This window comes from Eschrichtius robustus, chromosome 19, assembly GCF_028021215.1.
Source record: "Eschrichtius robustus isolate mEscRob2 chromosome 19, mEscRob2.pri, whole genome shotgun sequence".
NCBI lineage: Eukaryota > Metazoa > Chordata > Mammalia > Artiodactyla > Eschrichtiidae > Eschrichtius > Eschrichtius robustus.
In genome coordinates this window covers 69,705,259-69,721,085 of record NC_090842.1, presented here as the reverse complement: position 1 = coordinate 69,721,085, position 15,827 = coordinate 69,705,259, and the positions used below count along the sequence as shown (strand labels likewise).

At 42.8% G+C, this 15,827-nt stretch overlaps 1 protein-coding gene across 2 annotated transcripts; it reads right to left on the bottom strand.

The window, feature by feature from the left end:
* Positions 1–1,875: 1,875 nt before the first annotated feature.
* LOC137752567 (zinc finger protein 256-like) lies at positions 1,876–15,575 on the bottom strand. 2 transcript variants are annotated; one of them, XM_068527253.1, is made up of 4 exons: positions 15,293–15,575; positions 13,911–14,037; positions 10,362–10,434; positions 5,433–5,544 (listed from the first exon to the last, which is right to left on the bottom strand). In XM_068527253.1, exons 1-4 carry the CDS (start codon positions 15,323–15,325, stop codon positions 5,517–5,519), a joined length of 261 nt encoding a protein of 86 aa, XP_068383354.1. In that variant the 5' UTR covers positions 15,326–15,575; the 3' UTR covers positions 5,433–5,516. The 2 variants fall into 2 exon arrangements, with proteins under 2 accessions (XP_068383353.1, XP_068383354.1); XM_068527252.1 differs by lacking the exon at positions 10,362–10,434 and having other exon boundaries at positions 1,876–5,544.
* Between the last annotated feature and the right edge of the window lie 252 nt (positions 15,576–15,827).

The window sequence follows — 15,827 nt, the reverse complement described above, 5'->3', positions numbered from 1 at the left end:
CTGGAATCCTGGCACCGTTAGGTACTCAGTGTTTTGTTACTTTTATTAATCCTCACAGGGACCAAGGTAAGCGCCTCATCACCTCCATGCCAGTCAGCAAACTGAGGCTCAGGGAGCTCTAGCAAGTTGCCCAGAGATTCCCAGGTGGGGAAACCACACTGAGATGTCAGTGCTCTGCAGCCTCTACCTCCTTGTGGGTGGGTTGGGTGGGTGGGTCAGTGGCTTCTGAGAAGCCCCATTTCTTTCCCAAATGCACCCGGGGACTTTGGGGAAAATGAGGGGTGCCTGGCCAGGGAATGTCACGGCAGGCAGAGGTTAGTGCTGCCTAGGTCCAGTGAGGTTGCGGGTATAGCCATGGCACAGCAAATGGGAATTTCAGCTCTTCACCTCCCACAGCTCACGGGTAGAGCCACACCTTATACCTGTTTTACAAAGGGGGAAACTGAGGCCCAGAGTGGGGGGTTATTTGCCTGTGAGTCACAATATTTTGGGATCAGGATTCAAACCCAGGCTGCCTGACCCAGGGCTTGGGGAGTCTGATTACTACCCTATTTCCAGTCCTGCTAGGCTTTGGGACTCAAAAAACACCCTGTTCATCCTGATGCCATCTCGTCTCCCTCCCCAAGAGTTCGGCTCCAACCCACCAACCCCCATGATGATAGACCAGGCAAATGGGCGAACACTACTAAGCAAGGGTTTGTGGTATTATTAAATGTCTGGACTTTAGAAAGTGATGGAGAGTACATTAATAACACAGATTAAAATTAAAAGTATATGGTATATGTATCCATTACATTGCACATAGCATAAAAAATTGAAAAAATTAGAACATATTATTCCAGTATTAAAGACAATTATTCCATAAATTAAAAAGTCACAAAATGAGTAAAATTCCAATACAACTTGGCTGTTTCACTGTTCTCTTGTGAAAGAAAGAAAATAGCCAAAATTCATAGAATAGGCAGAAGACATGAACATTTCACTAAAGATACAGAGGTAGCAAATATGCATCTGAAGAAATGCTCATCATGCATCTTTAGGGAAATGCAAATAAAACAAAAGTTAGATAGCTGGACAAACTTACAAAAAGTGTTAAAATTAAGAATGATTGACTATAAAAAAATACAAGTAATAAAAAAAAGAAATACACATTCCCAATAAAAACACTAATATCCTGGAATGTTATCTTTTATCCCATTTATGTAGAAAGACACATATGTACAATATAATAAAGTGACAACTTTTGTTAAAAAAAAAAAAAAAAGAACGATTGAACAAACGAAGTATTCACCAGGATGTGGAAGAAATGGAGCTCTCATACACTGCTGGTAAGAATGAAAAAAATGGGAATTCCCTGGCAGTCCAGTGGTTAGGACTCTGCACTTTCACTGATGAGGTCTGGTTGGGAAACTAAGATCCTGCAAGCTGTGCAGCACGGCCAGAGGAAAAAAAAAAAAAATGAAAAAGGTATAATTAGTTCAGATCACAATTTGCTACTTTGTTTAAGTTAAACATTCACCTACCCTATGACTTAATCTTTGCACTCTGAGTTACTGAAGATAAACATATATCCACATAAAAACTTATACACAAATGTTTGTACCAGCTTTTTTATCCAATAGTCAAAAATTAGAAAAACCCCAAATGTCCATAAGCAAACGAATGGATAAATAGTGGCATATTCAAAGATAAGAATGTTTCTTAGAAAAAAAAGTATGAGTTGCTTATATATCATTGATGACTCTCCAAGTATTTATGCAACATAAATAAAAGCAGGAAAAAGAGTAAATACTTCGATTCCCATCACATGAATTCTAGAAAATGGAAAGTTATATATTATAATGGAAAGTAAATCAATGGTTACTTGAAGGGGTGTGAGGGGCAAGGAGAGAGAGATTACAAAAGGTCATGAGATAAATATACAGTAACAGATACAGTCATTACCATGACTACAATGATGGTTTCAGTTCCACACATACGTCAGAGCTATCTGATAACAAATAGCTTTTGAAATGTTTCAAGATAAAAAAAAAAAACCTCTATATCCAACTGTTTTGGGAAAATAGGTTTGGCAATCCTACATTCATTCCACTTTGTCATGCCCTCTCGGGGTTGGTCTTACCTCAAAGACAGCAAATAGAGTGAGCAATGACTTTCCACCAGAGTCAACAGGAATGCGGCCTGGGTCACAAGAGACACATCTGTGGACTACAGATTCTCCTTTTCTCTTTTTTTTAAATCTGCCTGGCTCTTTGTAGGACCTGGGGAAGAGAGTTCCCTCAGCATTGCTGACGTCCCCTGTGAACAAGGGAAAAAATTCATGCTGCTCCCAGAAGCAGTTGAGGTTGTCACACTTGACCCTTCCTCAGGGTGCCCTCTGAGTCTCCTAAAACTCATAGCATCCAGGCCTCAAATGAGGACAAGAAAGTCCTGCAGTCTTTCCTAGGAGGCCACGGGCAGAAATGCAAATTTGGCAAAAACTAGTAAGTTAATTTCTGCCTCTGTAATGTCTCCTCTGAGGCATAGAAAGTTTGATACCCCCATAAAAGTTGCTCACCCCTTCATGCTTGTAGAGCCCAAATCTGTTTATAACCTACCCTACTTGGTAAATAGAATGTCCAAGATTAAAGAGAACTTAAACAGTAAGGTCTTTGCTACTGTTCAAACCAAAGCAATGTTCTGGCAGATCTGCCAGCAATGGCTGGCAGTTCTTTAGCTGGTGACTCGGAAGCTAGAAAAATTCATCACAGGTATCTTGAGACCAAACTGTCCCTAAAAATGGTAATCCTTCTCTGCAAGCTGCCAGATGAACTCATACGATGTTCTCTGGGCCAACAGTAGGTCAGGCCCATGCCCAAGCTGGTCAGAAAGGGAATGAGGACATCCTAAAGGTTCAGGCTATTCCTAATTTCCTCCCACAAATGAGAGAACAGAGTTGGCTTCCCTGAGCACACTGCAGTAGTGACTGATGCACACTGTGGGGATGTGCCAGGTTATAGGGGTGAAATGGATCTGGCTAGAGAAAGTGGCAGTGACATAAATCTATCAAGAGCCCTGGGTAGGTTAGAGAGTGCAACACAGTCACACATGCTTCCCACATAACTGAAAATTATGAGGAATCTCTCTACTCCTGATGTTTGGATGCATGGGGCAACTAGTGCCTCACAGTTTGGTCCAATGTCATTACACTGAACAAGGAAATTATACATTTCTTACACACTTAAGGCCTTTCTCCAGAGTGAACTCGCTGGTGCTGAGAGAGGTTAGATTTTCGGCTAAAAGACTTCCCACATTTGCTGCAGTCATAAGGCTTTTCTCCTGTGTGAACTCTCTGATGATAATGAAGGGTGGAACGAGAGGTAAAAGATTTCCCACATTCATTGCACTCATAAGGCCTTTCTCCTGTGTGAACTCTCCGGTGAATAATCAGGTGAATTCTTTGGGTAAAGGACTTCCCACAGTCACTACATGCATGAGGCCTTTCTCCTGTGTGAACTCTCCGATGGCGAATCAGTATTGAGCTATTGGTAAAAGATTTCCCACAGTCACTGCACTTATAAGGCCTTTCTCCAGTGTGAACTCTCTGATGATAGCCAAGGGCAGAGACAGAAGTAAAAGATTTCTCACATTCACTGCACTCATAAGGCCTTTCTCCAGTGTGAACTCTCCGGTGTTTAGAGAGGTATGAATTCTGGCTAAAGGATCTCCCACAATCACTACATTCATAAGGCTTTTCTCCAGTGTGAACTCTCTGGTGTTGATTCAATTGGGAACTGTCCCTAAAAGATTTACCACATTCACTGCAGTCAAAAGGCCTTTCTCCTGTGTGAACTCTCTGATGACAACGGAGGGCAGAGCTAGAGGTAAAAGATTTCTCACATTCGCTGCACTCATAAGGCCTTTCTCCAATGTGAATTTTCTGATGATAACGAAGGGCGGAACCAGAGGTAAAAGATTTTCCACATTCACTGCACTCATAAGGTCTTTCTCCTGTGTGAACTCTCTGGTGTATGTTGAGATGATTTCTTTGGGTAAAGGATTTCCCACATTCACTGCACTCATAAGGCCTTTCTCCTGTGTGAACTCTACGGTGTCGGATGAGTATCGGTCCATTGGTAAAGGATTTCCCACATTCACTGCACTCATAAGGTTTTTCTCCTGTGTGAACTCTCTGATGATAACAGAGGGCGGAACCAGAGGTAAAAGATTTCCCACATTCACTACATTCATAAGGCCTTTCTCCAGTGTGAACTCTCTGGTGTTGAGACAGGTAAGATTTGTGGCTAAAGGATTTCCCACATTCACTGCACTCATAAGGCCTTTCTCCTGTGTGAACCCTTCGGTGTATAATGAGGTGATTTATTTGGGTAAAAGACTTTCCACAATCAGTACACTCATATGGCCTTTCTCCTGTGTGAATTCTCTGATGATAACGTAGGCCAGAGCTAGAGGTAAAAGACTTCCCACATTCCCCACATTTATAAGGCTTTTCTCCAGTGTGAACTCTCTGATGATAACGGAGGGCGGAGCTAGAAGTAAAGGATTTCCCACATTCACTGCACTCATAAGGCCTTTCTCCTGTGTGAACCCTCCAGTGTTCAATGAGGTCAGATTTTCGTCTAAAGGACTTCCTACATTCAGTGCACCCATAACTCATTTCTCCAGTGTGAACTGTCTGTTGTTGAAAAAAGATGGAGCTATGGCTAAAAGATTGTGCACATTGATGGCAAATGTGGCAATTTTCTCCAGTGTGACTCCTCTGAGGATAAATGAGGACAAATTCTTGGCTAAAGAATTTCCCACATTTGCTGCACTTGTACTGCCTTGCCCCAGTATGAATTCTTCGATGTTGAATGAAGGCTGAGCTTCCCTTAAAAGATTTTCCACAGTCGCCACAGTCATAAAGCCTGTCACCAGTGTGAACTCTCTGGTGCACAACAAATGAGGATTTATACTTGAATATTTTCCCACATTCACTGCACATAAAACACTGTCTTTCAGTGTAGACACTCTGGGCCTGAACAAGTGTGTGTTTGGGGCTGAAGGCTTTCTTGCATTCTCCCCTGGTGCAATGACTTTTTCTGCTTTGTAAAGTTTCCATGCAGTGGGTGACTGTGTTTGGCTTTTCCCCAGTGTGAATGGTCTGTTGATTCAGATGTCCTGATGTGGCTAGGAAGTCCTCTGCAACTTTCTTGCAGGTAAAAGGATCCCCTGACACATGGAAATTGCTGCTCTTCACAAATGAGGCCCTGTCCACACCGATTATGAATGGTTTTTCTTGCATGTGTTGCTCCTGGTGCTGCTGAGTGTCTGCACTGAAATAAAATCCTTTTGCACATGCCCTACACTTGAATAATTTCTGGCTGTGTTGTGTTCCCTGCTGCTCAGTCAAATGGAAAATGTCTCTCAAGACTGGACCACACATCTCACAGGGGTGAGTCTTCTGGGAAGATGAAGGTTCCTTGGAAGTCCTGACCTGTGACATTACCACAGAAACACTCTGTTCAAAGGATGCCTCAACATTCTCTTCTCCACTCCAGAAACCTGAATGCAAAGAAACACTGATGAGGTACACATTCAGTTTATTGGAAGGGGCAACCCAACCACAAACGTGCAAATGAAACAAAAAAAGAGTAGGGGTAATTATACTATGTCAGAAAAGACAGACTTTAAGTAAATAGACAAAGGAGGTCATTATATAATGATAAAGCAGTCAATTCATCAAGAGGATATAACAATTACAAGTATATTTGCACCCAATATTGGAACGCCTGAATATATTAAGCAAATACAAACAAATCCGAAGGCAGAAAAAGAAAGCAGTGCAGTAATATTAGGGGTTCAATGCCCCACTCTGAATAAGAAAACGTTGGTCTTGAACTGCACTTAAGACCAAATGGACCTAACAGACATGTACAAAAGATGCCATCCAACTATAGCAGAATACACATTCTTCTCAAGTACACAGAGAACATTCTCTAGGATAGTTCACATATTAGGTCACAAAACAAGTATTAACAAATTTAAGAAGATGGAAAACATATTAAATATCTTTTCCAACCACAATGGTACGAAACTAGAAATCATTAACAGGAGGAAAGCTGGGAAATTCACGAATATGTAGAATTTAAATGACACACTCCTGAACGACCTATGGGTTAAATAAGAAATAATTTAAAAAAAAATATTCAAACAAATGTAAATGGAAACATAACACACCAAAACTTATGGGATGCAGTAAAAGCAATTGCCAACAAATTGGGTAACTCAGAAGAAATGAATAAAACTCCTATAAACATAAAACCTACCAAAATAAAATCGTGAAGAAATAGAAAATCTGAATTAACCTATAACTGGTAAGCAGATTGAATCACTAATAAAAAAATCTCCCAACAAAGAAAAGCCCAGGACTAGACAAAATCACTGGGAATTCTGCTAAATATTTAAAACATTAATATCAATCCTTCTCAAAGATTTCCAAAAAATTGAAGCAGGAACACTCCCAAGCTCATTTTATGAGACCAGCATTACTCTGATATCAAAGCCATTTAAGAAGAATACAGCAGAAGAAAATTACAGGTCAATATCCCTGATGAGGATGTCCCTGGTGGCACAGTGATTAAGAATCCGCCTGCCAATGCACAGGACACAGGTTCGAGACCTGGTCCGGGTAGATCCCACATGCTGCGGAGCAACTAAGCCCTTGCGCTCTACAGCCTGCGAGCCACAACTACTGAACCTGCGTGCTGCAACTACTGAGGCCTGCGTGCCTAGAGTCCGTGCTCTGCAACAAGGGAAGCCACCACAATGAGAAGCACATGCACTACAACGAAGAGGAGCCCCCGCTCGCCGCAACTAGAGAAAGCCCACGCACAGCAACGAAGATCCAACAAAGCCAAAAATAAATAAATAAAATAAATTAATTAAAAAAAAAATCCCTGATGAATATAGATGCAAAAATCCTCAACCAAATACTTGCAAACCAAATCCAACAGCACATTTACAGGATCATACATCACAATCAAGTAGAATTTATCCCTGGGATGCAAAGATGGTTCAACATCATGTGCAAATCAATAAATGTGATACACTGCATTATCAGAACAAAGGATAAAAATCATAATCACATGAATAGATGCTGAAAAGCCATTTTAAAATTCAATATCCATTCATGATAAAAACTCTCAACAAGTTAGGTATAGAAGAGGGACTTCCCTGGTAGTCCAGTGGTTAAGAATCCGCCTTCCAATGCAGGAGGCACGGGTTCAGTCCTGGGTTGGGGAACTAAGCCCACACACCGCAACTACTGAGCCCATGCACTGCAACTACTCAGCCCACGCACTGCAACTACTGAGCCAACACACTCTGCAGCCCGCCCGCCACAACTAGAGAGCCCATGCACCGCAACTACTGAGCCCACGCGCTCTGCAGCCCGTGTGCCATAACTAGAGAGCCTGTGCGCCGCAACTAGTGAGCCCATGCGCTCTAACTAGAGGGCCTGCAGGTCACAGCTACTGAGCCCGCACGCCACAACTAGAGAGAAGCCTGTGCACCACAACTAAAAGATCCTGCGCACCACATCTAAGACCAGACACAGCCGAATTAATTAATTATTTTTTTTAAAAAAAGCTAGGTATAGAAGGAATGTACTTCAACACATCTGACAAGCACACACCTAACATCATATTGAACATTCAAAAGCTAAAAGGTTTTCCTCTAACATCAGGAACAAGACAAGGATGCCTACCCTATCCATTTTTATTCAACATAGTACAGGAAGTCCCACCCAGAGTAAGTAGAGAAGAAAAAGAAAGAAAAGGCATTCAAATTGGACTGGAAGAAGGAAAAGTGTTTGTTTGCAGGTAACGCACTCTTATATGTAGAAAACCCCAAAATTCAACCCTAACAAATGAATTCAGTAAAGTTGCAGGGTAAAAAGGACCAATATATAAATTTCAGTTGCATTTATATACACTAATAAAAAACTGTCTGAACAGAAAATTAAGAAAACAATCTTATTTTAAATAGCATCAAAAGAATAAAATACTCAGGAACAAATTTAACCTAGGGGATGAAAGATTTACATTCTGAAAATCATAAGACAACAATGAAAGAAACTGAAGAAGACACAAATAAATGGAAAGATATCCAGTATTCTTGGATTGGAAAAATTAATATTGTTAATTTTACCAAGAGCAATTTACAGATTGAAAACAATCCATATCAAAATTCCAATGATATTTTCCACAGAAATAGAAAAAACAATCCTAAAATTTGTATGGAACCATGAAAAATCCCAAATGGCCAAAACAATCTTGAAAAAGGACAAAGCTAGAGGCATCACATTTCCTGATTTCAAAATATTACAATGCTATGGTAATTAATACATTATGGTACTGGCATAAAAACAGACACATAGACCAACTTAACAGAACAAAGAGCCCAGAAATAAACTCACGCACATATGGTCAACTCATCTTTGATAGGCACAACAAGAACACACAATGGAGAAAGGACAGCTTCTTCCAAAAATGGTGATGGAAAAACTGGTTATCTACATGCAAAAAAAATGAAACTAGAGCCTTATTTCACACCACTCACAAAAATTAACTTGAATTGGATTAAAATTTTTAAACATAAACCCTGAAATTGTAAAACTTTTAGAAGAAAATACAGAGAAAAAGCTCCTTGACATTGGTGTTGGCAATGATTTTTTTAGATGACACCAATAGCACAAGCAATGAAAGCAAAAATAAACAAGTGGGACTATATCAAATGGAAAAGCTTCTTTATAGCAAGGGAAACAAAATGAAAACACAACCTAAGGAAAAGGAGAAAATACTTGCAAAGGATTTATCTGATAAGGGGTTAATATCCAGAAAATATCAGAACTCATATAATTCAACAATAAAAAACTAAAGAATCCAATTAAAAATGGGCAAAAGGACCTGAACAGATATTTATCCAAAACATACAAATGATCAACAGGTATATGAAAAGGTGCTCAACATCACTAACATCGGGGAAATGCAAATCCAAACCACAAGGAGATATCACCTCACACCTGTCTGGAACACTACTATCAAAGAGACAAGAGATACATGTTCGTTAGGATGTGAAGAAAGGGAAAGCCGTCTACATTGTTGGTAGGAATGTAAATCAGTACAGCCATTAGGGAAAACTGTATGGAATTTCCTAAAAATTAAAAATAGAACTACTGCATGGTCCAATAATCCCAATTCTGTGTCTATTTCCAGAGGAAACAAAATCTGTATCTCAAACAGGTGTTTGCACCCCCATGTTCACTGCAGCATGATCCACAATAGCCCAGGTATAGAAACAACCTAAGTACAGGCATACCTTGTTTTATTGTGCTTCACAGATAACGCATTTTTTTTTACACATTAAAGGTATGCAGTAACCCTGTGTCAAGCAAGTCTACTGGCGCCATTTTTCTTGCAGCATTTGCTCACTTTGTGTCTGTGCGTCAGGTTTTGGTAACCTTTGCAATATTTCAAACTTTTTCATTATTGTTATACTTGTTATGGTGATCTGTGATCAGTGATCTTTGTTTTGGGGTGCCACAAACTGGACCCATAAGACAGCAACCTTAATCGATAAACACTGTATGTGTTCTGGCTGCTCTACCGACTGGCAAATCCGTCTCTCTCCTTCTCCTCACGCCTCTGTATTTCTTGAGATGCAACAATATTGAAATTAGGCGAATTAATAACCCTACAATGGCCTCTAAGAGCTCAAGTAAAAGGAAGGATCACATGTCTTTCACTTTAAATCAAAAGCTAGAAATGATTAAGCTTAGGGAGGAAGGCAAGTTAAAAGTCAAGAGAGGCTGAAAGCCAGGCCTCTTGGACCAAACAGTATTAACCAAGTTGTGTCAATAAATGCAAAGGAAAAGTTCTTGAAGTAAATTAAAAGTGTTACTCTAGTGAACACACAAATAATAAGAAAGCAAAGGGCTTCCCTGGTGGCGCAGTGGTTGAGAGTCTGCCTGCCAATGCAGGGGACACGGGTTCGAGCCCTGGTCTGGGAAGATCCCACATACCGTGGAGCAGCTAAGCCCGTGTGCCAGAACTACTGAGCTTGCGCGTCTGGAGCCTGTGCTCCGCAACAAGAGAGGCCGTGACAGTGAGAGGCCCACGCACCGCGATGAAGAGTGGCCCCCGCTCGCAGCAACTAGAGAAAGCCCTCGCACAGAAACGAAGACCCAACACAGCCAAAAATAAACAAATAAATAAATAAATTTATTAAAAAAAAAAAAAAAGAAAGCAAAATAGTCTTATTGCTGATATGGAGAAAATTTTAGTGATCTGTATCCAAGATCAAGCCAGCCACAACATTACCTTAAGCCAAAGCCTAATCCAGAGTCAGGCCCCAACTCTCTCCAACTCTGTGATGGCTGAGAGAGGTCAGAAGCTGCAAAAAAAAAGTATGAAGCTAGCATAGGTTGGTTCATGAGATTTAAGGAAAGAAGCTGTCTCGATAACATAAAAGTACAAGGTGAAAAAAAAAGTACACAGTGAAGCAGCAAGTGCTGATGTAGAAGTTGTACCAAAGTTATCCAGATGATCTAGCTAAGATAATTAATGGACATGGCTACACTAAACAACACATTTTTAATGTAGATGAAACAGTCTTATGTTGGAAGAAAATGGCATCTAGGACTTTCACAGTTAGAGAGAAGTCAAGGCTGGCTTCAAAGCTTCAAAGGACAGGCTGATTCTCTTGTTAGGGGTAATGCAGCTGGTGACTGAAAGTTGAAGCCAACGCTCATTTATCATTCTGAAAATCTTAGGCCCTTAACAATTCTGCTAAATCTACTCTGCATATATTCTATAAATGGAACAACAAAGCCTGGATGACAGCACGTCTCCTTATAACATGGTTTACTGAATATTTTAAGACTATTGTTGAGACCTACTGCTCTGAAAAAAAAAATGTTTTCAAAATATTACTACTCACTGACAATGCAGCTGGTCAGCCAAGAGCTCTGATGGAGATGTACAAGATTAATGTTCTTTACATGTCTACTACTAAAACATCTATTCTGTAGCCCATGGATCAAGTAGTTTACACTGTCAACTCTTAAGAAATACATTTCATAAGGCTATAGCTGCCGTAGATAGCAATTCCTCTGATGGATCAGGGCAAATTAAATTGAAAACCTTCTGGAAAGGACTCACCATTCTAGATGCCATTAAGAACATTTATGAATCATGGGAAGAGGTAAAAATATCAACATTAACAGGAGTCGGGAAAAAGCTGATTCCAACTCTCTGGATGACTTTGAGGGGTTCAGGACTTAAGTGGAGGAAGTAACTGCAGATGTAGTGGAAAAACCAAGAGAACTAGAATTAGAAGTGCAGCTGGAAGATGACGGAATTGCTGCAATCTCAAGAGAAAACTTTAACAGATAAGGAGCTGTTTCTTACAGATGAGAAAAGAAAATGGTTTCTTGGATGGAATGTACTCCTGGTGAAGATGCTGTGCAGATTGTTGAAATGATGACAAAGGCTTTATTTTATTTTTTTTTTAATTTTTAAAAATGTAATTGGGCTTTTTTATTTTTAAATTTTATTTATTTATTTATTTATGGCTGTGTTGGGTCTTCGTTTCTATGCGAGGGCTTTCTCTAGCTGCGGCATGTGGGGGCCACTCTTCATCGCGGTGCACGGGCCTCTCACCATCGCAGCCTCTCTTGTTGCAGAGCACAGGCTCCAGACGTGCAGGCTCAGCAATTGTGGCTCATGGGCCTAGTCGCTCCGCGGCATGTGGGATCCTCCCAGACCAGGGCTTGAACTCGTGTCCCCTGCATTGGCAGGCAGATTCTCAACCACTGCGCCACCAGGGAAGCCCGACAAAGGCTTTAGAATATTACATAAACTTAGTTCATAAAGCAGCAGTAGGGTTTGAGAAGATTGACTCCAATTTTGAAAGAAGTTCTACTGTGTGTTAAATGTTATCAAACAGTATCACGTGCTACAGAGAAATCATTCCTGAAAGGAAGAGTCCATTGATGTGGCAACCATCATTGTCTTATTTGAAGAAACTGCCAAAGCCACCAAAACCTTCAGCAACCTGATCAGTCAGCACCTTGTTCAGTCAAATTAAGGCAAGGGACTTCCCTGGTGGCGCAGTGGTTAAGACTCTGCCTGCCAATGCAGGGGACACGGGTTCGAGCTCTGGTCTGGGAAGATCCCATATGCCGCGGAGCAACTAAGCCCGTGCGCCACAACTACTGAGCCAGCACTCTAGACCTTGCGCACCACAACTACTGAAGCCCATGCACCTAGAGCCCGTGCTCCACAACAAAAGAAGCCACCGCAATGAGAAGCCCCTGTACCACAACAAAGAGTAGCTACACTCGCTGTAACTAGAGAAAGCCTGCGCGCAGCAACGAAGACCCAACGCAGCCATAAATTAATTAATTAATTTATTAAAAAAATTTTTTTTTAATAAATTGCTCCAACAGCAAAAAGATACAACTCAGATGATGATTAAAATTTTTTTTAGCAATTAAGTATTTTTTAACTAGGGTATATATGTTGTTTTTTAAGACATAATGCTATTGCACACTTACTGGCTACTATACAGTGTAAACATAACATTTATAGGCACTGGGAAACAAAACTTTTTGTGACTTGCTTTATTGTGTTACTCACCTTATTGCGGTGGTCTGGAACCTAACCTGCAATATGCCTGTATCTGTCTACGAATGAATGGATTAATAAAGTCCATTTATATGCAATGGAGTATTATTCAGCCATTAAAAAAAGAAATCATGCATTTGTGACAACAACGATGAACCTGGAGGGCATAATGCAAAGTGAAATAAGCCAGAGAAAGACAAATACTGTATGCTATCACTTATATATGGAATCTTGAAAAAAAAACAGTTGAACCCATAGAAACAAAGAGTAGAATGCCAGGTGCTCAGGTCTGGGGAAATGGGGAGATGTTGGTCAGTTTTATAAAATGAATAAGCTCTGAGGAACTAATACAGCATGGAGCCTATACTGTATTGTAATGTATTGTAATGCTGTATTGTATACTTCAAATGGGCTAACGGAGTAGATCTTAAGTGTTTTCACACACAAGAAAAATGTAAATACAATTATGAGAGATAATGGATGTGTTAATCAACTTGACTGTAGTAATCATTTCATACTGTATGTGTGTATATATAAAATCATGACATTGTACACTTCCTTGTACTTTTTAATTTTTTTTTCATTTTTTGGCCACACCGCGCGGCTTGTGGGATCTCAGTTCTCCAACCACGGATTGAACCCGGGCCACGGCAGTGAAAGCGCTGAATCCTAACCACTAGACCACCAGGGAACTCCCCGTACACTTTAAATATATACAGTATTATTTGTCAATTATACCTCAATAAGCTGGAGAAAAGAAAAAAGAAAAGAGATCTAAACAACACAAGTAGAACCATTAAGGACAGCCTTGGAAAATAGCCCATGGTCCAGATAAGTAATGGTCATGACAATACCTTCAATTCCTGGCATATGGAGGCAGAAGGAAATGTCAGATGATAAAAAGGAACAAAACCTGGGACACAGAAGTGCCATGGACCTGGATACACCACCTGACCAGGGAAAGGGCAAGTTTAAGATGCAATCCTTTAGCCTCACTCCAAGACTGCTGACCTCAAATCCATCCCTATGAGGGTTGAGTACAGACTGTATTGGGGCTATGGGGAGAGAAGGGGGCAGTGCAAACAACCCAGCCCTAACTATCACAGCAACTACCCAGAAAGCTGGGGAAACAAGCAGTGCCCAAGCTCCATATGTGAGAAGGACAGAGCACACCTTGGAGAAAAAAGGGTGAGGCAGGATACAGAGCCTAGCCCAGGTCATTGGGGAGGGTGAGGCTCTTACCCAGTGAAGATACAAGTGCAAAGTTCTCCAGCATCACATCATGGTACAGGCGTCTCTGAGCCTCATCAAGGAGCTTCCATTCCTCCCAGGAGAAGTACAGGGCAATGTCCTCAAAGGTCACACCACCCTGTCATGAATGAGACAGATGAAACATAAACATTCTCTCTCTGAGGACCCACAATTCATCTCCTCACACATGTATTCCACGGTCATCCTCCATCAGAGCTCCCCACGTCAGGCCTGGTGCCAATGATGCCTGATCTCTCCTCACTGTGTTCAGCCCTCAGCAACAAAAGGCGGTGGCCGGGGGGATAAACGCCATCTAAACTCTGGGCTTGGCCTACAGGGCCCCATCCCTCCCCCCAAGTAATTTCCCTGAGGTCTCCCACATTGTGCCTCCAAGACACAGCCAAACATGGGCTCATCTTTACCCTTAATCCCCAACACCAGGGCCTGTGGGCCCTCAGCTCACACTTCCCCTTGATGTGCACGCCATTCAGTTGTCCAAACCTCTTTCACATCTTCAGACCTCACAGTTGCACTCCCACAGCTCTACCACCTCCCTGCCCCACATCACAGGCACCTCTCTGGACTCACCCAGGTACTTGGAACATGGCATCCACAGAGTGCTTAACAAAATCAAACATGATCTTGTACAATCCCAGTTCTCTGAGGGAGCCCACAGCCAGGGAAAGCCCTGCCTGCCTTGCTCTGACCTCTGTTTCAGTATTAGCCACCCAGAACCAGTGAGGGACTGGGACACCCTCTCCTGCCTTACATAGGTTCCACAAGTGCCTCTTCAACCTTCAGAACCTGGGCAACCGTGGCTGGGCTCCATGTGTGCAGGACTCCCTTGTATCCCCACCCAGCCCTGGAACCTAGTGACCTCAGGCTGACTGACTAACCTCTGCTGCCTCTCATCAGATCCTGCGACCTTGGACGAGGACTCAACTCCCTGTGCCTCTCTTTGTCACCCCCATTCCAATCCGTTCTCTTCTCTGAGCAGCTTTTTGAAAACTTTTAAAGCCCTCACATACACTGTTCCTCGTCCGTTCACAGCCCTCCGTGGCTCCCAGGTCCCTCAGAATAAAGGAACCACCTCTCTCTCTGCCGGTCCAGGCGTGATTCCACCTCACACTCTCTTTACTGCAGCCATAAGATGGACCCCAGGTTTCCCGAATCCTCCTGGCTCAGTCCGACCTCCAAGCCTTTGCACCTGCCGGTCCCTCCGCCTGTCACCCTCGCCCACGCGCCGCCCACGGCCACCTCACCGTCCTGGACACCGCGGCCTGGGCTGCGGGCACGTGAGCAGGCGTCCCGCACTCGGGGCTTTAGCGTCTGGTGCAGTGAGGGCGGTGAGGGGCCGGAGGACGAGCGTTTACCTCAGGCGGGTCCCTCAGCGCCGCCGCCGCCATCGGACTCGGTGGATAGAGCGGGGCCGGGAGCTGCGGGAGAGGAGGCGAAACGTGGGCACGGCGGTCACTCTTCCGGGCTTGGCGCGGGATACCCCGGGCGGCGTCGCCGAGCCTCAGACCTGCCCCTGTGTTGCGGGGACAGGCCCTCCTCTCGGATCTTCTCGGTCCCGTCACCTCGATCCTGACACAACGCTCCGGAGCGCGAACAAACCGGAGGGGAGCAAAAGTGACCGCCACAACGGGGTCGCCGGAAGTCCCGCCCCGACGCTCACGCGCGGGAACCCCTCATCCTGATTGGCCGTTGCCTCGTAACTGCGGCCTCTCCGCCCGTGCCTTCTGGGTAATGTAGTTCCCAGCGCTCCAGAGGCCGCGGCGAAGCTAGTTCATAATGTTCAACAGGAGCATTGGATTTGCAGCCCCTTGAGGAACGCTGCTGGTGGTATTCCTACCTCAAAGGAGGGAGGGGCTTTGGTCGTTGTTAAAGGTTGCGAGGAGATATTAT

Bases quoted from the DNA above. Each gene is read 5' to 3' on its own strand.
- LOC137752567 (XM_068527252.1), bottom strand. From the start codon at position 15,325: ATGGCGGCGGCGGCGCTGAGGGACCCGCCTGAG. The intron at 14,038-15,292 runs GTAAACGCTCGT...CATTCATGACAG, and splicing joins CGCTGAGGGACCCGCCTGAG to GGTGGTGTGACCTTTGAGGA. The intron at 5,545-13,910 runs GTAAGAGCCTCA...CTTTGCATTCAG, and splicing joins TGCACTTGTATCTTCACTGG to GTTTCTGGAGTGGAGAAGAG.